The 25,769-nt window shown below is 44.3% G+C and overlaps 2 protein-coding genes across 2 annotated transcripts in view; both read left to right on the top strand.

Moving 5' to 3' along the window:
* Positions 1 to 16,922, top strand: part of LARS1 (leucyl-tRNA synthetase 1) — a 64,174-nt gene extending 47,252 nt beyond the window's left edge. Inside the window, exons 28-32 of the mRNA XM_030211792.1 lie at positions 1,046 to 1,156; positions 2,403 to 2,507; positions 4,908 to 5,003; positions 5,969 to 6,101; positions 16,275 to 16,922. Of these exons, the coding sequence (XP_030067652.1) occupies positions 1,046 to 1,156; positions 2,403 to 2,507; positions 4,908 to 5,003; positions 5,969 to 6,101; positions 16,275 to 16,480 (651 nt within the window). The 3' untranslated portion in view covers positions 16,481 to 16,922. The remainder of the gene's footprint in view (positions 1 to 1,045; positions 1,157 to 2,402; positions 2,508 to 4,907; positions 5,004 to 5,968; positions 6,102 to 16,274) is intronic.
* Positions 16,923 to 17,284: 362 nt separating this feature from the next.
* PLAC8L1 (PLAC8 like 1) lies at positions 17,285 to 22,686 on the top strand. Its single transcript, XM_030213430.1, has 4 exons — positions 17,285 to 17,541; positions 18,369 to 18,508; positions 19,423 to 19,559; positions 22,543 to 22,686. Exons 1-4 carry the CDS (start codon positions 17,285 to 17,287, stop codon positions 22,684 to 22,686), a joined length of 678 nt encoding a protein of 225 aa, XP_030069290.1.
* Positions 22,687 to 25,769: the final 3,083 nt, after the last annotated feature.

Raw genomic sequence — 25,769 nt, 5'->3', positions numbered from 1 at the left:
GCTTTGGTGACAGATATGGCTTAGATAATTTCTATTAGGGGGAGGAATATAAGAACCCACCCTTCCCCACAGTTTCATGAGCCACTTAGGACTATCCCGTATTTTTTGTTTTTACATTTGAAGCTGTTCTCAGTTTTGGTTAAGGACATTTTATCCTTTGGTACATTTATTGTGACTGTGTTGGCCCTGCTTGTGGGGGTAGGGGTGGGGGGGGGGGGGACATGTAAATGACAATTTTTGTATCATCTGGGTTGTATTGCTTATATTTGTATATCCAGAATTCTTCCTGTATGTTTGATTTCTTAACTAAGTGTGTTCATTTAGTTTGGTCTTAAACAATTTTATATTAAAATGACACAGTTCAGAGTTTGGTCCACATGAAGACTTGTAGGTAAGGGCCAGTCCAGTGGTTCGTTGTTGGTTCTGTGAGCTGCTGAGCGGAGGGTCTTCGGTTCAGTTCCCAGGTTAAGCCTGACACCTAAGACACAAAAACTGCCATTCTGGATCAGACCAAAGGTCCCATCTATCCCAGTAACCTGTTTCCAGCCGTGGCCAATCCCGGTCACAAATATCTGGCAGAATCTCAAAAAATAGCAGAACTCCATTCTACCTAACCCTCCTCCCCCCCCCTGGGGTAGATAGTGGCTTTCTCAAGATCTACCTTATTAAGGGTTAATGTTATAATGTTTTAAGTGTTGCTTTCTACTGTGTTTGTTTTACTGGAAACCGCTTAGTTGTAGGTGGTTTATAAATAGATAAAAATAAATGTTAGAGCAGTGATCTGAGAACCTGGGGAGCCCAGTTCAAATCTTATTACTTCTGTGTTCTTGATCAAGTCACTTAACTCCCCGTCGTCTCAGGTAGAAACTCTAGGAACAGAAAGATACCTACTGTACATGAATATACACCGCATCTATAGCTCTCTGGCTTGCAGGTGATTCATAAGAAATAAATAAAAATAGCTGTATGTTAAATTGAAATGGGTTTAATTGTTTCTAACATATTCTGTATTGTTTCTTTTAATCTGCTCTGCCTGTCCATGAAGGCCAATGGAGGCCAGTTGCCAGATAACAAGGTGATCGCCACTGAGCTTGGTGCCTTGCCAGAGCTGAAGAAGTACATGAAGAGAGTCATGCCATTTGTTGCCATGATCAAGGTGAGGCACAAGAATAAGATCAAACCTGTACTGATTAGTCTCAATACATTCAGAGCTGTACACTTTCTGTTATGGTGGTTATTACATTTGTAACATTAAGTTCAAGGAATAACTCTGTGAAGTGGTAATGTTTAAACTACTTTGCTATAGTCTAGTGATATTTTAATTCTGTGATGATTTCTTCAGACTGGAAGCTTTTAACAGTTGAAATCAGCAGATACTGGGTTTTGGCTTTTAGGAGAGTGTAAACTTCCTTAGCTGCCCAACAGATCAGCCCAGAAATTATGGGTTATGCCCTTCTGCCACAATATCTGGGCTGATCTGTTGGGACTAAAGGAAAGAAAATTAGCAGTTAAGATGTAATTTTCCCTTTTAGACTCCCTGAGGTAATTGTGAAGGTAGTGTAGAAGTGGGATCTTTCTCCAGTGTATGCAGATGGTTCATTTTCAAAAATAAGCTGCTAGAGATTTCACCCATTTATGTAGATGACTGACTGGAGGAGGAGGGCATGGATGCTTTACTTTACACTGGACTTATATTCTTCTAATACTGTAATAGTTCAAAGTGAGCCACAGGAAAAGAGAGTGAAACATACATTCAGAAGGTACAATCAAGCATTTTAAGAGCACAATAGTTATTTGTAATGATGAAAACATGATGAAATGCCTGTGTTAGGCTTACCTGCTGCTTTAGTAAAACACCCCCTTAATTGGCACCCCCCCCCCCCCCCCGGGTACTGGTTTGGCTATTCACTATTCTATAACATTGGGCGTGACCGTGGAAGGGAGGGGGCATGGGTGGATAAAGATGCATGCAGTGTTCTAGAATAGCGGGGGTTTGCACACCAGGTTTCTTCTGCTGGTGTAAGTCCTTGTGCCCAAAGTTGGACGCCAGATTCATCCTTTATAGAGTAATATTGAGTGCCAAATTTTTGGTGCTGTTTATAGAATCTGGCCCTAAATGATTTCCACATTATCTACTTGAGCAGATGCTGGGAGTAGTCCCCAACTGTTAATGCTCAGGGTTGGCTGTTGTTGGGTGGAACTTGAGGCAGTGAACACACAGTAATTGAAAAACATTATCACAGTGTAGTAAAAGGCACCCTACGTTTTTTAGAGCCAGATCAATTCACTGTGTTGCCAGAACTCTGTTGCTTGTGAGGACGGACTTTATCTTGCTTAGCTGTGTGCTTTGGTTTCTTGATTTCCTTTCAGTCTGAAAGAAATTTTTTTTTCTCGCACATTAGGAGAATCTGGAGAAGAAAGGTCCCCGTGTCCTTGAACTGGAGTTGGAGTTTGATGAGCAGGCTGTCCTCATGGCAAACATCGTTTACCTGACCAACTCTTTGGAGGTTAAGATTTCCTGCATACAGAGGACATAGGCAAAGGGCAGAAAGGACTGTGTGGCGGCTCTGAATTGTTTGATTAAAGTTGTATTTCATTCTTTCTCCACCCACCTTCCTTTTTTTCCTTCTCTTCTCTCTTACTCTGTGGCTTTCATAAAATTAAGCAGATATACAAACAGGAAGGATGCATGATAAGGCAGAAATCATATAGATTTGTACAATTAAGGGAAGGGGACTTGCGTATATACAAATACAGATATGCAGATACAGGTCAAGGATACACGATAAGACAGTGAGCCTATTGATTTATAGAAACAAGATAAGGACAGGAGACCTTGTGGAGGGTAATGGGCATGGAGCCCATAGGTGAATTAACAGAGCCAGGGTTTACATGATCGGTAGGCCTTGCAGCTCCGATTTAAGTCTCATCTATGAATAGGAATTTCTTGTATAAAAGAATTTTCAGTATTTTGCAAAAGCTTTCGTAGGTGTTGTCCTACATCTTTGAGCAATGCATTCCACCATTTGGCTACGTTATGTGGAAAGCCGGTGGTGGTCTTTTTTCAGGCTCTCATCTCCCTACACTTTTTCAGATCACTTTCCTTTTGCATTTCATGTTGGGGCTGGAGAAACTGGGCAAAATCTGTTTCAGGTCCTCTTATTCAGGAGGGACTGTTCTTCCAGACACTTCTGCAAGTTTATTATGGTTTTCTCATCCAACAGCTTTTGGTGTAGTTTTGAGTACAGTTTTTGCCCCCTGTTGGTGCTATTGGAATGCAGCTCCTAGGACCAGGAAAGGGGGATGGGATTTTCTGTGGTTACAATCAAAGCGGTTTCCATATTCTGTACAGATACTTATTTTGTACCCGGGGCAAGGGGGGGGGGGGGGGGGGGGTTAAATGAGTTGCCCAGAGTCATGAGCTGCAGTGTGAATCAAACCCTGTTCTCCAGATTCTCAGGCTGTTGCACTAACCATTAAGCTGCCAATGAGTCCAGGGAGATAATCGCAAAAGGCTTTGGCTGTATTGCAAGGGGTATTTTTACACATAACTTTGCATTGGTTCTCAAATGTAAAGACTTATCATTTGAAAGGAACCACCTGGGGAAACCTTCAGGAATTTGTATCTGTTTTTTTCTGGGAAAAATCATTTTTGAAAGTGCCAAACTGCATCCATTATTGCATCCCCACCCCACTCCACCCCACAATAAGGATGCCCCAGTCATCTGGAATATTAAAAGCACTTATTAGTACTATTTCCCTTTTCACAGCTATATTTTGAATGTCTTCAGTTAAATCTCTGTTCACATCTGTTTGTGAAGGAGGCCTGTATATCACACCAATGTAAATACATTTGCCATTCCCTCTTTCCAGATTGACCCTCTTCCTTACCATGTAGGTCCTGCAATTATGTAGCTTTCTGCAGGGCAGGTCCGCTGAGAGACTAGGCTGGGCCCGGGGCAAAGCCGCCACACCCCCGTCGTTCCCCCCCCCTCCCCCCGCAGTCTCACCTGCCTGCCTCCACGGCTCCGGGCCCCCTGCATTGAAGGCGGCAGTCGCAGATCGCCTCTCTTCTGCCCTTCCCTCCCTGTGTCCCGTCCTCGTCTGATGTAACTTCCGGTTTCCGCGAGGGCGGGACAGGGAGGGAAGGCCCGAAGGGAGGCGATCTGTGACTGCCGCTTCGAATACAGGTGGCCCAGAGCCCAGGAAGCAGGCAGGTGAGACCGGGAACTGCAGCGCCGGCGGCCTGACCCCGGCGCCGGCCCCCCCCCCCCCCCCCCCCCCCCCCTCGGCAGCCCTGCTGCAAGGTTTAATGCAGGACTTTGACTTGGTCATTCCAAAGCAGAAAGTGTCCTTTCCATTACGTAGCTTCCCATTATTCCAGAACGAGTGGGATAGTTGTCCATCAACCAGCAGGTGGAGATAGAGAACTGAAAACTGAGCTGAGGCATCCAGTCCAGCCCCTCAGTATTTTCTATCTCCAGCAGGTGGATGAACACACTTTTCAGCCCCTGGTTCTGAGTGATTTGCTCCTGGTCCAATTGGTCAACTGCTCTTGTCTATGTAAAACCACTCTCTTCCCCTTAATTTTTTTTTCTTGTCAAAAGTAAATCCTTACCTTCTGTTATTACATTCCCCCCTCCCCCCAGTGCTGCTTTTGCTGGTGACTCATTTGCAAAGGCATTCAGTGTAGGATGAGAGCTACAGAACCATGCGCTCTACTGTGGTGTTGGCAGGGCTCCACTCACGAGACGGTTGTGGCGCAAATGCTATTACCATTGTAGTTTCTGGGAGAGAATTCCAGCCCTCCATCAGTCTTTCCTTGAAAATATACTGTTGCACTCGCCTTAGTAAATCGGGCCTGACTGCTTTGTGCCAAAATGACGGGATTGTCTGCTTTCCCACAGTTGGATCGCATTGATGTCAAGTTTACCACTAATGCGGAGGATAAAATAAAGGAAGAATGCTGTCCCGGGAAACCATTTTCAGTGTTCAGTACGGAGGTAAGTAGTGACTAGCACACATGGTGGGAGGATGGCTCAAAGCTTTTTTTTTAATAATTTTGGATTTAACTTGCACTTTTGCTTTTCGAGGTGAACTTTCATTCAGGTGTGGTAGGTGTTTCCCTGTTCCTGGAGAGCTTCCAGTCAAAGCTTGTAGCTGAGGTAGTGGAGGGTTAGGTGACTTGCCCAAGATCACTTAACCGGTCTACCTTTTTCAGCCTGCTGCTCCTCCTCTTTTGGTGCCAGCTGCAGACATTTGGTTATGAAAGGATGGTTTGGGTAAGGGTGTTGGGTTGTTGTGGTTTTGTTTTTGGTTTGCTTTTTTTTGGACATGGCAGTTTCCTCCCCAGTCAGAATCATTTATAACTACCAGAGTCCTGCGATCATAAATCCCGCCAGTGGGTGCTGGGTGTTCTATGTCCCAGGGCAGGGGGGAGGAGGAGGGGGCAGCAGTTGAAGCCATTGAACATCGCCTGTGTGGCATCTCCAACTGACCTGGGTAGCGGAAGGCTTGATAACAGCGATTGAACCAGGGACCATTCATTTGCTACCTGAGCCACTGGGATGGTTCAGGATGCACTGATTTTTATAACCCAAAAAATATAAAGGGAAGGTGAAGTAAAAGGTCTCTCAAAATTTGTAACTCTGAAACTTTACCCAAATTTTTGTAACTTCTCTAGTTAGGCATGTTTATAAACCCTATAAGTCAACATCAAAATAGTAACAGGAAGGAAAAAGCGTCACATAGCAAAAATGTGATTTGAGCTAATTTTATAGGAATTGAATGGGCTTTTGTTTCATTTGCTGTGCCTGGAGTCACTACCGAGGCTTTGTAAAAGGAGCCCATGGTGTTCCATACCTAATTTTTATAACACCATGAGAGAACTGGGAGAGGAGGGAGATTGACTTGTTAAGGCTTCTTTTGAATTGTGGATATATTTTTTTTCATTGTTGCTCTCTACTAGCCTGGTGTGCCTGTGTTTTTGGTGAATCCTCAGCCAGCGAACGGGCACTTCTCTGCCAAAATCGAGGTGAGACAAGGAGACAGTAGGGATACTATCGTTCGGCGTATAATGAAGATTGACAGAGGAATTAAAGGTAAGGGTCAGCAGCTGAGATTGGTTTGTATGTGCGTCTGTGTGTGTCTCTGTGAGAAAGCATAGAAATGGAGAAAAATGAAGGAATATAAAGAGAACAGAGTAGCCATACTGGGTCAGACCAGTGGTCCATCTAACCCAGTATCCTGTTTTCCAAACAGTTACCAAGCCAGGTCACCAAGTACCTGTCAGAAACCCAAATCATGGCAACATTCCATACCTCAAATCCCATGGCAAGCAGCTGCTTCCCCATGTCTGTCTCAATAGCAGACTGTGGACTTTTCCTCTTAAGAATTTGTCCAAACCTTTTTTTAAAATCCAGATACGCCAACTGCTATTATCTCATCCTCCGGCAAAGAGTTCCAGAGCTTAACTATTCGTTGAGTGAAAACATATTTCCTCCTATTTGTTTTAAAAGTTTTTTCATGTAACTTTATTTATTTATTTATTTATTTATTTATTGTTCACTTATATCCCACATTTTCCCACTCATGCAGGTACAATGTGGCTTACAAACATTAAATAAAATACAGAAGAGTATACAAGGAGTATGCAGGGGGAGAAGCATCTAACAGGGTGAACTAGCAGGGTAGGAGCCAGGGAGGGTGCATCAAGCAGCGGTATAAAGTGAGGAGTAGGTCTTGGCAAAGAAGTAGGTCTTCAACAACTTCTTGAAGAGGGCATGGTCCGCTTGAGTTTTAAGGTGTTGCGGGAGAGCATTCCAGTGTTTAGGACTCCAATAGCAGAAAGACGAGGCGAAGATCCTCTTGTACTTGACACCTTTACAGTTTGGGAAGTGAAGGTGGAGAAAGGAACGAGCAGCAGGGTTGGCATTCCTGGGCGGGAGGTCGATCAAGGTGTGCATATACTCTGGGGCAAGCCCATAGATAATTTTATGGGTCAAGGAGCAGAGTTTAAAGGCAATGCGCTCCTGAACAGGCAGCCAGTGTAATTTGAATCGTAACTTCCTTGAGTGTCCCCTAGTCTTACATAGTAACATAGTAAATGATGGCAGATAAAGACCTGTACAGTCCATCCAGTTTGCCCAACAAGATGAACTCATTTACATGGTATGTAATACTTTATATGTATACAAGAGTTTGATTTGTCCTTGCCTTTCTCAGGGCACAGAAAGTAGAAGTCTGCCCAGTGCTGTTCTTGTACTGAGTTCTGAAGCTAACGTCGAAGCCCCTTAAAATTTACACTCCAACCCATCCCTATCCAGTCACAATCGGCATAGACCGTAGAAGTCTGCCCAGCTCCCATTTTTTCCCAATTACCGGTGTCGCCACTAAGATGCCGCGGAACCATTCCTTCTAAACAGGATTCCTTTGTGTTGATCCCACGCACGTTTGAATTCCATTACCATTTTCATCTCCACCACCTCCCACGGGAGGGCATTCCACATATCCACCACCCTCTCTGTGAAAAAATACTTTCTGACATTAGTCCTGAGTCTGCCCCCATTCAACCTCAATTCATGTCCTCTAGTTCTACCGCCTTCCCATCTCTGAAAAAGGTTCATTTGTGGATTAATTCCTTTCAAATATTTGAATGTCTGTATAATGTCACCCCTGCTTCTCCTTTCCTCTAAGGTATACTTGTTCAGGTCAGCAACGGTTCAGGTCTCGTACGGTTTGCAATGCAAATCCCATACCATTTTTGTAGCTTTTCTTTTCACCGCTTCGTCTTTTTACATCTTTAGGAAGATACAGCCTCCAAAACTGAACATAGTACTCCAAGTGGGGCCTCACCAACGACTTGTAGAGGGGCATCAACATCTCCTTTCTTCTGCTGGTTATGCCCCTCTCTATGCAGCCTTTAGATCCTCAGATACCAACACCCCAAGGTCTCTCTCCTGAGTCGAGCTTACTAATCTCTTTCCTCCTATTCGGTATCTCTCTTTCGGGTTTCTGCACCCCAAGTCACTCTACACTTCTTGGTATTAAATTTTAACTCTACAATACCATCATACTCATTTTTTATTCTTATCACAATGACGTTTTAATCTACTACTACTACTACTTAACATTTCTAAAGCGCTACTAGGGTTACGCAGCGCTGTACAATTTAACATGGAAGGACAGTCCCTGCTCAAAGAGCTTACAATCTAGGAGACAAGTGTACAGTCAATCTGATAGGTCAGGCAGATTGGGGCAGTCTATATGTTCAAAAGGTTAGGTTCCAAAAGCAGCATTGAAGAGGTGAGTTTTAAGCAAGGATTTGAAGATGGATAGGGAGGGGGCTTGGCGTAGGGGTTCAGGAAGATTGTTCCAGGCGTAGGGTGAGGCAAGGTAAAATGGGCGGAGCCTGGAGTTGGCAGTGGTGGAGAAGGGTACTGAGAGGAGGGATTTGTCATGTGAGCGGAGGTTACGGGCAGGAACGTAGGGGGAGATGAGGGTAGAGAGGTAATGAGGAGCAGCAGATTGAGTGCATTTGTAAGTAAGGAGGAGAAGCTTGAATTGTATGCGGTATCTGATCGGAAGCCAGTGGAGTGACCTGAGGAGAGGGGTGATATGAGAATAACGGTTTTGGCGGAATATAAGACGTGCGGCAGAGTTCTGAACGGATTGAAGTGGGGATAGATGGCTGAGTGGGAGGCCAGTGAGGAGTAGGTTGCAGTAGTCAAGGCGAGAGGTAATGAGGGCATGGATGAGGGTTTGGGTGGTGTGCTCAGTGAGGAAAGGGCGAATTTTGTTGATGTTGAAGAGGAAGAAGGGACAGGTTTTGGAAGTCTGCTGGATATGCGCAGAGAGGGAGGAGTCGAAGATGACTCCGAGGTTGCGGGCAGAAGAGACTGGGAGGATGAGGGTGCCATCAACCGAGATAGAGAGTGGAGGAAGAGGAGAAGTGGGTTTAGGTGGAAAGACAAGGAGCTCGGTCTTGGACATGTTCAGCTTCAGGTGGCGGTTGGATATCCAGGCAGCAATGTCGGATAGGCAGGCCGATACCTTGGCCTGGGTCTCTGCTGTGATGTCTGGTGTGGAGAGATAGAGCTGGGTGTCATCAGCATAAAGATGATACTGGAAACCATGAGATGAGATTAGTGTAGATAGAGAAGAGAAGGGGTCCAAGGACAGATCCCTGGGGAACTCCAACAGATAGCGGGATGGGAGTGGAGGAAGATCCATGAGAGTATACCCTGAAGGTGCGGTGGGAGAGATAGGAGGAGAACCAGGAGAGGACAGAGCCCTGGAACCCAAATGAGGCCAGAGTGGCAAGAAGTAAATCGTGATTGACAGTGTCAAAAGCGGCGGAAAGATCGAGGAGGATGAGGATGGAGTAGTGGCCTCTGGATTTGGCCAGGAGCAGGTCATTGCAGACTTTGGCGAGTGCTGTTTCTGTCGAGTGGAGAGGGCGAAAGCCAGATTGGAGTGGATTGAGGATGGCATGAGAGGAGAGAAAATCGAGGCAGCGACTGTGAACGGCGCGCTCAAGTATTTTGGAGAGGAAGGGTAAGAGAGAGATGGGGCGATAGTTGGAGGGGCAGGTAGGGTCAAGTGAAGGTTTTTTGAGGAGAGGTGTGACTACGGCGTGCTTGAAGGTGTCAGGGACAGTTGCGGTGGAGAGAGAGAGGTTAAGGATTCGACAGATGGAGGGGTTGACAGTATGGGCGATGGTGCTAAGTAGGTTGGTGGGGATGGGATCAGAGGAACAGGTGGTGCATTTCGAGGAGGAAAGAAGGCGGGAGGTTTCATCCTAGGTGATCTCAGGAAAGGAGGAGAAGGAGGCCTGGGTTGGTTGGTTGAGGGAGAAGGTTAGTGGGTGAAGAGGAGGTGATGGCTTGTTAGTGAACTCAAGGTTGATCTTTTGCACCTTGTCGCGGAAGTAATCAGCAAGTAATCAGAAGGGTCATCAGCATGAATGTTAGTCTCCGAGAATGAGGGACGGAGATGAAGGTTCACATTATAACATGTACATACATGCATCTTAACCAATCCTGATATCTAAGGAACTCACTCATTCAAGCCTTTCATATCACTATCAAGCCCCCCATACTATTTCCAATATGTAATCCAGTACATCTAAACAAATACAAACGTATACTGCAATTGCTTCCACTTAAGCCTATTTGGCAAGCTCAGGACAGTTTCTCAAGATCAAATATGGTCCAGTTTCGTATCCAGTTCACCACTTTCGGTCCTAAGTTCAATCCTTTCAGCTTATTCATGAGTCTTCTGTGGGGGACCGTATCAAAGGCTTTGCTGAAGTCCAATTAGATTACATCTAGCGCAGGTCCTTCATCCAGTTCTTTGGTCACCCAGTCAAAGAAATCAATAAGATTCGTTTGGCAGGATTTTCCTTTGGTAAAGCCATGTTGCCTCGGGTCCTGTAACCCATCGGCTTCTAGAAAATGAACTATCCTTTTCTTTCAGCAGTGACTACATTATTTTTCCTACCACCGACGTGAGGCTTACCAGTCTGTAGTTTCCCACTTCTTCCCTGTCTCCACTTTTGTGAAGAGGAACCACATCTGCTTATCTCCAATCCCGCGGAACCTCTCCTGTCTCTAAAGATCTATTCCTTAGCATCCCTCCGGACCGGCCCAGGATTGGACTGATGGGTTGTGCACGTCTACCAGCAGGTGGAGACTGAGAAAAAACTTCGACTCTAGGTAGCCAATAAGAGTCCTGGTCAAGTGACCCTAGTCTCAGTATTTTCTCAGTCTCCCAGCAGGTAGGAAGTGAGCCCATTAGTCTCTCTCTCTAAATTTCTAGTTTATTATTATATCTTTCTCTGTGCCACAGGAATTCTTTGAGGCTGGTTAGGTTTGGTCAGCTTATTAGCTAAGCCTCAGGGGTGTATACTTGGGTGCCCCGGGTCACTCCCCCTCTTCCTCCCCATCTCCCTTCTATTCTAGTAATCTCTAAGGGAAGGGTTCCTCTTTTGGTTAGCAAAGAGGTCTTACCTTTGGGAGAGGCAGCCAGATTAAACTATATAAGTTCTGTTTCCCCATTGTTTTAAAGAGCAGGCAGCTCTGTTTACGTTTTGGGGTGTCTGTATTGTGTGTCTGTTAAAAAAAAAAAAAAAAAAAAAAGAACGAACCAAAGAGCACAAGTTTTGTTTTGTTATCGTGCTTATCTTTTGTTTCGCTGGGTCATTATTACTAGCGCTGTAGAGCGGAGACTGGTGTTTTTCAAACATTTAAAGTATAAAGGTGTTTAGGCGCGAACCGCGTACGCACGCGCATCTCTGCCATGTCTGAAAAACTTAATGCGCTGTTTGCCAGCGTCGGGGGGGGGGGGGGGTTCTTCTACCGGCGCATGTAAATATTGTACCGCGCCAGGAGCAGCGTCCTCGTCTGTTTTGCCTACGACGTCTGCCTCTCTGTTGTCGGTATCGGGACCCTCGCCGTCGCGGTCCTCGTCTGCAGCTCCTGAGGAGTCAGGCGTGCCTCCGGAGGTCGCCCCAGCGAATTTGGCGCGAACGGCGGCCATTTTGATTCCCACTCCGTCTTCTCCTTTTCGTGTTCAGCAGCCTACGGCCCTAAGTCTATCAGATGCTGATATTTTGAATTCGGGAGCTCTGGTGCAATCTGGGGCCGCTCAGGCAGGGGGTTTTCGTCCTGAGTTTGTGCTCCAGATGTACCAGGCGTTTTTGATGCAGAGAGGCGATGCAGGAGCTGGGACAGCAGATGCTGCCAGACCTACCCCTCCACCTCCTAAAAAAGTTAGGGAAGATGTTTTCCGCGGGGATTTTTGGTCCGATCGCGATCAGGAGATGCCCTATCTGGAAGAGGAGGAAGATTTTGAAGACAATGCCTGTACTGATCCTGATTCTTCTCTCACAGATCTGAGGCTGCAGCTTTTTCCCAGGGGGATGATCCTTCCGTGGCTAGGATTTTTCACAAAGATGACTTGCAGGAGCTCATTTCTATGGTCTCCTCTACTTTGAATTTTGAAGATCTTACTCCGGTTTCTCAAACCCGTAAGGTAGACTTCTTGATTAAAGGGTCTAGATCCGCGCCCAAAACTTTTCCCATGCATCAGGACATTTGGGATGTTATTAAAGCGCAATGGGAGGTTCCAGATGCAGCTTTTCGTCAGACTAGATCTATGTCTCGTCTCTATCAAATTCCAGAAATGGATAAAGCTATGCTTAAGGTGCCGGTCGTGGATGCAGTGGTGTTGGCGGTTACTAAGCGGAATACGGTTCCTGTGGATGGAGGCATGGCTCTTCGGGATGTTCAGGACAGAAGACTAGATTCTCTGCTCAGGAATAGTTTTGATGTTTCTTCCTTGGCAGTGCAGGCTGCCATTTGTGGTTCCTTGGTGGCTAGAGCTTGCTTTAGGTGGGCAGAGAGAGTCCTGGACAGGACTTCGGATGATCTTCATTCCATCGATGTTGACGTGGCTAGAATTGAGACGGGGGTGGCTTTTCTGGCTGATGCCCTCTATGATTTGCTGCGAGCATCTTCTAAGTCTTTGGCTTTGGGGGTCGCTGCTCGCAGATCTCTGTGGTTGAAAGGCTGGTCGGCGGATGCGGCCTCCAAGTCAAAGTTGAGCAAGTTTCCTTTTAAAGGTTCTTTCTTGTTTGGAGAAGAATTGGATAAGTTGGTTAATTCCTTGGGAGATGCTAAGGTTCCTCACCAACCGCAAGATAGGCCTCGTCTGTCTACTCGGGGTTCTTTGTTTGGTAGGAGTTCTGTGAGAGGTTTCAGGCTGGTCGAGGTTTTCAGCCTCAGAGGTCTAGGTTTGGCAATAGGATTCAGTCCTTTTGGGGTTCTCGCAGAGGACCAATCCAGGTTTTCGATCCCAGAGTCGTCCGTCCCAATGAAGGTGCGAGGGCCTCTCCTCTGGTCCCTGTCGGAGCTCGTCTTTCTCAGTTCTATCAGAGGTGGGCCCACATTACTTCAGATCAGTGGGTCTTGGAGGTTGTTCGGGACGGTTATGCCTTAGAGTTCGCAAGGCCTATTTCAGACGCCTTTCTGCGCTCTCCTCTCAAGGCGAAGGCGGTTCGGGACACTCTACAGAGGCTCTTATATCTTCAGGCTATCTCTCCAGTCCCTCCTTCCGAGTACAGGCAAGGCCGGTATTACTTTTATTTTGTAGTTCCAAAGAAGGAAGACGCCTTTCGGCCTATTTTAGATCTCAAAGCTCTCTGAACTATATTCGCACTTGGAGAATTTTTGAGGCTTGGTGTGTAGAGGCTGACATTTGTCCTTCAGTGGCTCAGATGTTAGATTTTCTACAGCAAGGGTTTGATAAAGGGCTGTCTCTTTCTTCTCTTAAGGTGCAAGCGGCAGCTCTTTCCTGTTTCAGAGGTAGGATTAGGGGTAGGTCTTTCACTAGTCTGCCCGATGTACGTTTTTTGAAGGGAGTCAGTCTTCTTCGTCCTCCGGTCAGATCAGTCTTCCCATCTTGGGATCTTAATCTGGTCCTTTCGACTTTGACAAAACCTCCATTTGAGCCATTGCGTGCATGTTCTTTGAAGGATTTGACGCTTAAGACAGTGTTTTTGGTGGCTATTGCGTCTGCTAGGAGAGTCTCGGAGTTGCAAGCTTTCTCATGTAGATCTCCATTTCTGCAATTTTCAAAGGAATGAGTGGTTCTTCGTCCGGTGCCTTCCTTTTTGCCTAAGGTGCTGTCTCGATTTCATCTGTCCCAGTTAGTGTTTCTGCCGGTTCTAGGATCGGCCTCAGGGACGCAGGAGCAGAGACGGTTACATACTCTGGATGTTAAGAGGGTGCTTAAACGGTATCTCGCAGTTACTGAGGATTTTCGTCGCACGGACCGTCTTTTCCTTCTGTTGGCCGGTCACCGTAAGGGTTTGTCGGCTTCTAAGCCCACGTTATCTAGGTGGATCAAAGAGATGATAGCGTCAGCCTATCTTTTGGCAGGTAAGGCAGTCCCGGACTCTGTTAAAGCTCATTCAACTAGAGGGCAGGCAGCATCCTGGGCCGAGTGTTCCTTGGTTCCGCCAGCGGAGATTTTAAGGCAGCGGCGTGGTCTTCTCTCCATTCCTTTTCTAAGCATTACAGGCTTGATGTTCAATGTCGACAAGAGGCGGTCTTTGCGTCGCGAGTACTCTCAGCAGGTTTGCTGGGGTCCCTCCCGTAGGACTACTGCTTTGGTACGTCCCATCAGTCCAATCCTGGGCCGGTCCGGAGGGATGCTAAGGAAGGAGAAATTAGACCTTACCTGCTAATTTGCTTTCCTTTAATCCCTCCGGACCGGCTCAGGCCCCTCCCGTGTGCTATATTTCTGTCTAGTTGTTTATATTCCATGGTTTGCAGAGATGTGTTCAGTTCCTTTTTTTGCAGAGCTGTTTTGTTTGCAAGTTAAACAATAAATAAATAAGTAAAAAAAAACAAAACACATTTTCTATTAAGGCCATACCACTGCTCTGGTAAGGGTATGTGGTGAGCCATTATAGTTTAGGCCATACCGCTGCTCTGGTAAGGGTATGTGGTGAGCCATTATAGTTTGGCCATACCGATGCCCTGGTTAGGGTACTTGGTGAGCCATTATGATAAGGCCATACCGATTCTCTGGTTAGGGTTTTCGGTGAGCCATTATGACAAGGCCATACCGCTGCTCTGGTGAGAGTTGTCGGTGAGCCTTTGAGCACGTCTTCAACAGTGCCTCCCTGGTTGCTTGAATTCCTTGGGGCACAGACTGTTCTTCTTCTTTCTGCTTTGTTATTCAAATACTGAGGCTAGGGTCACATGACCAGGGCTCTTATTGGCTACCTAGTCAAAGGTTTTTCTCAGTCTCCACCTGCTGGTAGACGTGCACAACCCATCAGTCCAATCCTGGGCCGGTCCGGAGGGATTAAAGGAAAGCAAATTAGCAGGTAAGGTCTAATTTCTCCTTAAATCTTTAAGAGGTCCCGCTAGGACTTCCCTGAGCTCCCTCAGTATCCTGGGATGTATCCCAATCCGGCCCCATAGCTTTGTCCACCTTCAGATTCTCAAGCTGTTTATAAACTTTCTTCCGTAAACAGTGCAGTATCCAATCCATTCCCAGATGTTCCCTGCAGCCAAACGCAGTCCTTCTCCAGGATGTTCCTCCGTGAACGCCGAAGAGAAATAATTGTTTAGCACGTTCGCTTTATCTTCATCACTCTCCACATAGCCATTCTCATTATCTTTCAGTCTCGCAATTCCATTCCTATCTCTTCTCCTTTCTCCAATATATCTGAAAAATGTTTTGTCACCTCTTTATATCTTTAGCCATTTTTTCTTCCGTTTGCGCTTTCGCTAGCTGTATTTCCCTCTTCGCTTCTTGGAGTTTAATCTGATAATGTTTTCAGTGATCCTCTCGTTGCGTTCTTTTGTATTTTTTGAACAAAGCCTCTTGCTCTTATTTTTTCAGCTGCTTCTTTGGAGAACCATGTAGGCTTCCTGCTTCTCTTGTTTTTGTTTACTTTCCTAACAAAAAGATCAGTCGCCATATTTAGAGCAGCCTTTAGCTTGAACCACTGTTTTTCCACATCTTCTGCGCCTTCCCACGCCAAAAGCTCCTTCAGGTATTCCCCCATTTTATCTGAAATCCAGTACTTTGAGTTTTGTGCATCCGCCTTCGCTCTTATTTCAAACTATACGGTGCCAAGTCCGCGATAAACCTACCGCTACCACCTCCACTACATTTTTTTTTTTTACTGAGGATCTTTTGGCATAACACGCTACACATATGAACATTTCAGAGAAGGCAGACTCAACCTCCAGACTAATTTGATCACATGTGGCCTGCAAATACAGGAGTGAAATTGATATATGTACTTGGCTAATAGTTGTTGAAAATGTATTTTACAAAAACAAAGTAGCAATGCTCAGCCGGCAGTGGTAAGTGTTCTTTAAACGCTGGCTGAATGAGTCCCGGATAGTTCAGTGCTGACTCAGCCCGGTTACTGGCAATGAAATATCCAGGTCTGGGGCAGCTGCAGGGATAATTCCTGGCCCTGTGTTGGTACTAACTGAAGAGTGCCGCAGTGGTCAGAACAGATGTACTGAACTTCTGCTTCCAGCCTGGTCAATATGATTTAACCTCTCCTGCTTGGTTTAATCACGCTATCATTCTTGACATTTTTCTCCCTGTGGGTTTTTGTTTTGACGGTGTGGGGGGGTGGGGTGGGAATTGTGTAATTTCAACCACTGGTTTGGCTGTTGAGAGCAACTTCACAAGTTGTAATCTTTAATGTTATAGCCCTTGTGTGATGCTTATTTTTATAGACCCCTCAAAAGTGAAGCTGATGCGATTTGAGGACCCTCTTTACGGACCCCGACGTGTACCTATCCTAGGCAGAGAAGAATTGGGAAAGGCACCCATCTCGGAACAAGCTGCTTTTCACATAGATCTCGAAGAAAAGAGAGTTCACATCACGGATAATGGGATAAAGGCGGAGATTGGAGACACAATTATCTATCTCGTTCATTAAGTTATTGGAGAGTAATTCTTGTGTTGGCCGGCTTTTGTTACAGCCTGCCTTATGCAATGACCTGGTACACAGAAATGCATCATACTTTTCGTTAACCCAACAGCTGGAATTACACGCCTTTGTAGATAGTGCTATAAGGATCTTGTAAACTAGGCTGATGGGTAAATGACTATTTTTGAGGTTGCTGAACTGGTCACTGCACGAATAAGCAGGTCTACATTAGACGATAGGTACATCCTCAAGAAGACAGTTTAAAAGTTGTGGGACTCGATTGTGTATGTACTATTCTGATATAAAATGTGGAATATCAAGTTTTATTAAATGGATACTTTTTAAGAGCCACATACCATGACATATTTAAAAGAAGTATATTTTGGTGTGTTTTTTTTTTTAAATTTTGTCCATATTTCATTTTCTCAATAAATATTTATGCATCCCTTCAGTTCCCTGCTTCAGAAATTATTTCAGCAATAAGAGAGCCCTTTGTGGAAAAATTAAATGATCCAAAATAGAAAAATGTCTCCCACTATAGATATGAATATTAATATAAGAAAAAGATGTTGGAGTAAAAGGTACAAATTCTGCTCCATATTGAGGTGTATTTTCAAAGCACTTAGACTTACAGAGTTACTTGGAGGGCATTTTCGATATGACGTCTAACGTCCAAAATTCAAGTGGGGAATATAGCCATTTTCAAAACGGAAAAACTATTAAAAAAAAAAAAGTTTTTGTTCTCTATGCATTTATCCTAATGAAGCAGCAGGTGGTTTCACGTCTGCCGTTGTCATCTTTCCCCAGCCCAGGATGTCATTGTGCCATCAGGATTCCGTCTTTTGTGATGACGTTGCTGAGTTGGCAGTTCACACTTTCACACTGAATGTATTCAGAGGCAGTCAGGGAGGACTTATATTTAATTTTGCACACCTAATGAGTAGATATAGCAGTTACTGCTTTGCTAGGGGAAAGGAGACATCTTTGCCTAACACGTGTAATAGCTTGAGTTTTCCAACCAATCCAGAAGACGATGACCTTTTGTTTTCCGATATAGGCCATAATGAATGGTGAGCCTCTTGTACTTATTTTGTAGCATTTGGCACAGGCTTAGATTTGAAGGAATTATTTTTGTGTAGGTTATTCTATGGAGTTCATTTTGTGTCCTGCATGTTGGTTGCTGCTCCCTCCCCCTCCCTTTTTAATCTTGGAGTAATACATGACACACAGGTGCCTTTAGATTGTGGGGTCATGGAAGATATGAAGGAAATTTTTCAATGAGAATTCAGGGATTTGTGTGTGCATTAAAAAAAAAAATCTTAGGGGTTACATTACCTGTTAAGCAATTAATGTATGAATTAACAATTACTGTTACCACATGAGCATGGTAACTTACTGTGATGGCATGGGTATGGTGAAGTTTGGACTTCAGTGTTGCAATGAAAGCCGGTGTTGCATCAGTGGAGCTATGTGGCTATAAGTTAAGTGTTTTGAAATAGCTTTGTATCAAGCCATTCAAAAATACAAGTTTCATGAAGAACACTTAGTAAGAACGCACAGTGGGTCCACTCTATGATGGTGGAGGAATGGAGCAAAGTTTGTACAACTATTTTTTTGCGCTGGGGTTGTAAAGCCGATGCACTGAGCCACCCACTTCACTTAGTTATTATTTCTTAACATGTATGTTACATAATTAGCAGTCCAGAGGTCTTCAGAGGCATTTCTGGTTGTAGACACTAGGAATGATCAACACTAGCTCTATAGGCAAGGAGAAGTGGGATTGTGTGTATATATGCTGTAAAGTTCTGCATTGGGGCTCTTTCAGGCTGTAGAATGGTGAATCTTATGAACATTAAGTATCTTCCAAGAATACAACTGTGTGTTGTCTGATTTTTAGCTGGAACAAAAAGTCATTGCCGCCTGTGGTAATTCAACCTGCTGGTGTAGGGGTCAACCCCACTGGCATTCCTACAGTCACCCAAACAGGAGGAGAGTGGAGCACTGGCCTTTTTACAGCTTGCAATGATAAAGTTGTTTGTAAGTGTCTGAACCCTTTTTGTATTTTGATAAAATTAATGTATTTGTTCCAGATAATGTTATAACATATCTTGGGTATACTAACCCAATGGCCTACCTTTATGCGTGCCCTGGCATTTTGCTATCAAATTGGGGCCTAAAACCATACTTACTCCTCTGGGGCGCACACACATGGTTGACTATTATACAGTTTAACCCTCATTTTATTGCTCTGCTTTGAAAAAGGGCCCTCATACAAAACATTTTTCCATAGACAGTATTGGCTAGAGTGTCCAGAGCAGGGAGATAGTGGCCCATTATCTGGCCTGAAGCCAGTAGGCGGATTTGCTGCCATATTGAGTCATCCAAAACAATAGTAAACGCTTATTAGATATAAGAATCGCCTATGCATGGCTTGGTGTGCACCAATAGTTTGCTTTGGTTTGAATGTATCAAGATGGTGGCTATGGCTTCGGCCTTGTCACATAATGCTGTCACATGTCAGTTAAAACGTCCATGGCCAAGACCAACAATTGCTTTTAGGGGACCCCCCCTTCCTTTCAAGTTTGCATGTTTTACTGCTTGCTGGTTCACAAAATGACTCAAAAACATTATGTGATGCTCCCCGGCGCATCCTTGAAGCCACTCGACTAGTAGGCACAAAACTGGTAAAACCCTATAGACTGGAAACTCTCATATTTAAGCCTTTTACTCCAGTTTTGGAGTACTTTAGATGAGTTATATATGTTCCAAATGGAAAAAGTTTGAGCCTCACTTATATATACCATTTGCATTTCAGGCTTCCCTTCCCTTCCCTTTTTGCTGTGCATCAAGTGGAGCAAACTTTAAGGTTCAGAAATAAAAGATCATTAAATCAGTAAATTCCTGCATAAAGCTATTTGTGTTTAGCTCTTCTAATTTACGGCTCTCAACAGGCATCGGCGGAGCGTGTTGCCTTATGTGTCTAGAATGCCACCTTGCAAAGCATTATGGGGAATGTTTTTGTTTGCCATTGCTGCCAGGGTCCACGTTAGCGCTGAGGGCAGGCATCAGAGAAAGACATAAAATACAGGTAGGTCTGTGATAAATTTTTTTTAAGGAAAAATTGTGTTAAAAGAATTATAGCCTAGAACAGTTGCACAAAAATCATTCAGCTTAGTCCTGAGTGCTCCTAATACAGCCAAACCAACCTGTTCATTGCTAATACTGTTGTACATCTTAGTTAATAATTCAATCCCTAGACAATGACATACATGATGTAGTGATGTATTATCAATCTAGATTTAGATCCAGATTAATTCAACCCCGGCCTATATTTATTTACTCAAGTCTTTCTCTTCTGAGTATTTTTTGGATAAAGTAGTGTTGATTGTCATGTTAGTCCACCACAAAGGTAATAAATCTAAAGTGATGACGTTATTGGACTAAATACATTTTTGACATGCTTTCAAAGGCAGAATCACCTTCAGGTCAGGTGTTTATGGTTTATTTGTAATAGAAATCAAAATATAGAAAAGAAAATAAGATCATACCTTTTTTTTTATTGGACTAACAATTAATCTTTTGATTAGCTTTCGAAGGTAGCCCTTCTTTTTATACTACTACATTTGCCAAAGGCAAGTCAAAGCAGTGTACAATCCTAGGAATGAAAAGGAAGGGAAACTGAAATAACTATAGGAAAGAACCAATGCACTCAGAATTGCGAACAATCCATTAAAAACTAAATTCAAATAAAATTAAAGCAAAGTCTAAATTAGATAAAATACAAATAGAAACCATTGAAAATACTCAAATTTTCAGATTCCACAATATAGGCTGACTGACCAGATCCCTGCTACTTATCCAAAAGCAGCAGTGAAAAAAGTAGGTTTTTAGGGAAGCTTTAAATGCCTTTATACGATTGTTCAGAGTGCATTATAAGGGCAGATTGTTCCATAATCTAGGGGCAAGAAAATCAAATGCCCTATTTCTGGTTGATTCTAATTTTGCCTGGGAAGGGACAGGTAAAACTCGTCTGTGGTCATTCAAAGAACTAAGGTGTGATGTAAGGGATTATAAGAGAAGAAAGATATGCCTTTGTGGCAGTGTGAAGTGTCTTGAAAGTCAAGGTAGGAATTTGGAACTTTATATGACGGAAGCTAATGCAATTGTTGAAGGAGTGGAGTAACATGGTTGCATCTTTTGATACAGCAGAGGAAATGAGCAGCATGTTTGAGTATTTGTAGATGTTTTAGTTCAAACTGAGTAACACCTGCATAATCGAACTTAGAACATGTGAAAGCATGATAAGACTTTTTTTCTTAATTTGAAGATTAATATTTCCTGGTGTCTCACGAGAGAGACAAAGGAAGAGAACACAATTTCTTCTTTTAAAACCTGGAGTTTTGCAGTTGGGTGCATTATTTTTTGAAGCTTACCTGTAAATGACTTATTGATTACCAATTGGTGTGGTATACATTTTTTGGTCCAGCTCATTTAGGGCCTCTCTTACAAAGTCACACTAATGATTCCTCTGGGCTTCTTCTCATTTGCCACGTGGGAATTGCTAGCATGGCTTTGTAAAAAAAAAAAAAAAAAAGCCCTTAACTAGCTTTCTAGCAGCCAAGAAGCCCATAGCTTCATCTGTAGTGCCTGATCCTGGTGTTGGTGGTACCTCAAGGGAAACTTGTATTTTGGTAGGTTTTCACAGCCCTTCACTAAACACTTGAGTATTATGAGTAACATTCTTTTCTTCTGATTTTCCTATCTCTGCCCCCCCCTACATATAAGGTGAACTTGGGCTTGACCCATCAATATACGTGTTGAGCCTTGTTATAAGTGGGCTGAGATTTTCTGTACAACATGCTTTTTTTTTTCTTGATTGTATGATAATTGAATTCTTATAAATAAAACATTTTATAAAAAATGAAACAGAACAAAAATGTCATTTTGTTCAATCTTGCACTCCCTAAATGCCTTTTATGTACACTAAAATGATGTAAGTTATGCTAAAATGCAACAATGCAACAAAATACATTTTCCATTCAGAAGCCCTACTTAAAAATCTAGGCCTCTGTCTAGAAATGTGGACTGCCTTGTTATACAATAGGGCTATATTGATCAACTTGTCGTGCATTTAAAGTACAAAAATTATATGGGTTGTTGGTAAATGTCTGTAAAATATCTGACCTGAAGGCAAACAGGTCTCTAAAGCCAGGAAAGTAGGACACTAGCAGCGTTTGGTCTTTTGACCGGTGCAGGGCTCAGCTCACAAGATAAGTTTCTTACATTTTGATGTCATTTGTGCTGGCTTAGTTGGTTATTTGCAGTGTATTTGTATTAGCACAAATGGAGCAGATGATTGCACATGAAAAATTAGCACTGTGAGCGAGCGAGCGGCCCAATGAATGAAGTGCAGTGTTCCACCCATAAGTGGTCTTCAGTGACTACCACATGGGGGTTTAAGTTTTACTAAGGTGCGCTAAACGCTAGAGATGCCAATGTATTCCTATGGGCGTCTCTAGCGTTTACACGCACCAAAAATTCTAGCACTCTTTAGTAAAAGACCCCCTAAATTTCTGAGGGCTCTCCTCTTTTCTATACATTTGTTATATTCTCCTGGTTGTGGATGTTCTATTTGATTTGTTCTACCAGAGAGGTAGGGGTTTTTTTGTTTTGAGTTTTTGGGACTACTTGTGCAGTGGCAGTCTATTTAGGCTCAGTATGCCTAGCGTGCCCACACAGAGGAGGGGAGAAGATTGCAGTGTTCCTCCATCCTCCCCCCCCCCCCAAAAAAAAAAAAAAAAATTTTGCAGGGCTTGCTACACATGGAGAGAGCTTGTTAAAAATTTAGTAGCAGACCACTGGACACTAGTGTATATAAAAACAAGCTGAGATGGTGTGTAATGTGCTCGATAAAGACTCAATGCAAGTGGAAAGAAGGTAAAGTACAGGATAAGATATTGGATGGAATGCAGTGCTCTTCCCCCTCCCCCAACAATCGGGACTTGTATATTAAACTGGGAAGCAGATCTTGACTTATTTAATGGATTTGAAAATAACCTTGCGCTCTCCAGGGTACGATAGGTGATGACTGGGTTGCTGTATACTGCTGCTGGCCTTTTGCTGTCTGTCAGATGGCCCGAGAGTTGAAAAGACGGACTCCAGCCAACACATACAAGCTTAACAGTGCAACACCACTTAAAGATGCTACCGCTTGAAAGTATACAAATACAGGCTTGGAATTTCAATCTTTTTACCATAATAAAAGTATGATCTCAAAGTATGGATGGACCAGTGGCATGCTGTGTTGTTTTTATTATTTAATGTTTTAAAAATGAACATATGTTGTAGTATAAAAAAAAATATGTAGTACTGACCAGGATTAGTCCTGGCTTTTCAGAAGCAGTATCTGGATCATGACATTGAAAATCACTACAGTCTGGGCACAGCTGTGATTTAGCCAGAGACTGGCAATATTCAGTGTCTGGATAATTTAGGAAAAGAAAAAAAGATGTTGTAACTCTCTGGATTTGTATTCAGATAAAGGCAAAGAATATTGAACTTTTATGCACCTAAAATTTACATGCAATTTGAAAAGGGGGCGCAGAAATGAGTGGTCATGGGTAGTGTTCTTAAAATTAACGTGCATTGTTATAGAATAATGGGGCTACGTACCTAATGTAAGCACGCACATTTGTGCCACATTTCAGTTGGTGGAAATGGCTGTACCTGTTAGATGCAATTCCCGGGCATAATCACTATTCTATAAACTGTGGCTTACAAAATTGCAAAAAATAATATTTTTTTTTTTTTTTTTGGGGGGGGGGGGGGGGGGGGGGGGGGCTATATGTACAACTTACCCCATACTGCATTAAGGAGATTCAGATACTTCTTGTTTCTGACATAGCTGAGATAACATTTAGTCATATCTCTGACATCACGTGCAACTTTCTTTAGATTAGTCACCTTGGGGCCCTTTTACTAAGCCGCGTAAGCGTCTACGCGTGCCCAACATGTGCCAAAATGGACTTACTGCCTGGCTACCATGTAACTTTTGCGGTAATTTCATTTTTGGCATGCATATGAGATTTTTTATTTTTGGACGCACGCAGGTCATTATCGCCCGGTTACCATGTGAGACTTTACTGCTAGGTCAATGCCTGGCGGTAAGTTTTCAGACTCAAAATAGACACGTGGCAATTTTAATTTTGCTGCATGTTCATTTTTGGCAAAAATATTAAAGGCAATTTTTTTAGGTGCGCTGAAAAATGATTCTTTGCGTGCCCAAAACACGTGTCTACACTACTGCAGGCCGTATTTCAGTGCACTTTAGTAAAAAGACCCCCTTATTTTCTAACTGCTCTTATTTATGTGGTCCATCTGTGCTTATACCCTTCACTGTCAATTAAAATGTTATGTACTGTGTTGACATAAGTAGTATACTATGCCATATTTTGTATTGTTATTTGAATATTTTTACTGCTGTAATTGTCTATTGTTCATGTTTGATTTATTCTTACTGTGCACCACCTTGAGTGAATTCCTTCAAAAAGCTGGTAGAAAAAATCCTAATAAATCTAAATAAGGTTATTTTATTTCATGCTATAAAAAAAACATCTAAGACAATACAAAGTTTACAACATGTAATGTGGTTTGAATTGTACAGTTTTTTTTTTCCTCCCACTGAATAAAATTACTTGATATTTACATTTCAAAGCTGTCAAAGCTACTTAACATTTTTAAACACAGTTCCATTTAGTGCAAAGGTTCTCACAGGATTCTCTTGTATCTACAGCTCCCATGTAAAATAAGCAAATGAATAAACCCCTTGAATCATCTCTCTGGTGATAGCTGAAGTTTTTTGTAATATACTTCAGATTCTCCGAGGACAAGCAGGCTGCTTGTTCTCACTGATGGGGTGACGTCCACTGCAGCCCCTCCAATCGGAATCTTCACTAGCAAAGTCCTTTGCTAGCCCTCGCGCGCCCGCGCGCACCGCACATGCGCGGCCATCTTCCCGCCCGAAACCGGCTCGAGCCGGCCAGTCTTCTTTCGTCCGCACTCGGTACGGCTGTGTTTTTTGCCGTGTCGAGCCCCGGAGAGTCGACCTCGCGCGTCCTTTGTACAAATCAACGTGTTTTTTCTTCGGAAAAGATTTAAATTTGTTCGGAAAGTGTTCCGCAAACCCCCTTGGGTTTCGTTTGCCCCTTCCCGTATTTCCAGTCTTTGCCCCGGTAAGTTTTCTTTCGTCGTCGGGGTAGGCCTCTTTTCGGCCTCGGTCGAGATTTTTCTCCCTCAAAGTTTTTGGTGCTCAAATTCGTCATTTCGGATTTTGATTTCGCCGGCGTGATTTTTCCGCCCATGACATCGAAGCCTTCCAGCGGCTTCAAGAAGTGCACCCAGTGCGCCCGGGTAACCTCGCTCACTGATAGGCACTCTTCGTGTCTTCAGTGTCTGGGGGCCGAGCACCGTCCTCAGAACTGTAGCCTGTGTTCCCTGTTACAAAGGCGGACTCAGGTAGCGAGATTGGCCCAGTGGAACGTTTTGTTCTCGGGCTCTTCGTCGGCATCGGCACCGGGGTCATCGAGTGCATCGACGTCGTCAGCGTCCAGACCTTCATCCTCGGCCGCCAGTGCATCGAGGCTTCGGCCCTCTGCATCGGCGCCGAGACATCGGATAGCTGCATCGGCGTCGGTGGTACCGGGACCTCGTCTGCTGATGTCGTCGGACGGTGGTGCATCGTCAGGAGTGCAGGTGAGGGCTGTCCATTCCCCTGCTGGTGGCGGTGAGCCTTCGGGTGGGTCTCCCCCTACCCTGAGGGCTCCTGCGGTACAGCCCCCCCGGGATCGACCTGCTTCGACCTCGGCCCCGAGGAAGCGACGGCTGGATTCTACGTCCTCCTCGTCGGTGCCAGGGAGCTCCGGTGACATGCTTCGGAAGAAGTCGAAGAAGCATCGACACCGGTCTCCTCCCCGCGTCGGCACCGAGAGCTCTGGGTCGCCGAGGGAGTCGGCACCCAGCAGGCATCGGCACCGAGAGGACCGCTCACCCTCTGTTCAGGAGGTGTCGATGCGCTCCACTCTGGACAGCCCGGAACAGCATCCACGCCCGGAACAGGTTCTGACGTCGACGCCTGCATCGGCCTCCATGCCTTTCTCTGCAGCCGCTCTGAACGAGAGCCTCCGGGCCGTTCTCCCAGAGATTCTGGGAGAGCTGTTGCGCCCTACCCCTCCGGTACCGGCGGTGCTTGCGCCTCCGGTACCGTCGAGCGTGGCGCCGGCTGGCCCATCGCCCGGGGTGA

This window comes from Microcaecilia unicolor, chromosome 8, assembly GCF_901765095.1.
Source record: "Microcaecilia unicolor chromosome 8, aMicUni1.1, whole genome shotgun sequence".
NCBI classification, from domain to species: domain Eukaryota; kingdom Metazoa; phylum Chordata; class Amphibia; order Gymnophiona; family Siphonopidae; genus Microcaecilia; species Microcaecilia unicolor.
The sequence above is the reverse complement of the archived record's forward strand: the minus strand, read 5'-3'. Positions and strand labels throughout refer to the sequence as shown.

Bases quoted from the DNA above. Each gene is read 5' to 3' on its own strand.
- PLAC8L1 (XM_030213430.1), top strand. From the start codon at position 17,285: ATGTCATTGTGCCATCAGGATTCCGTCTTTTGTGATGACGTTGCTGAG. The intron at 18,509-19,422 runs GTAAGTGTCTGA...GGCTCTCAACAG, and splicing joins TTGCAATGATAAAGTTGTTT to GCATCGGCGGAGCGTGTTGC. The intron at 19,560-22,542 runs GTAGGTCTGTGA...TGCGCTCTCCAG, and splicing joins GAGAAAGACATAAAATACAG to GGTACGATAGGTGATGACTG.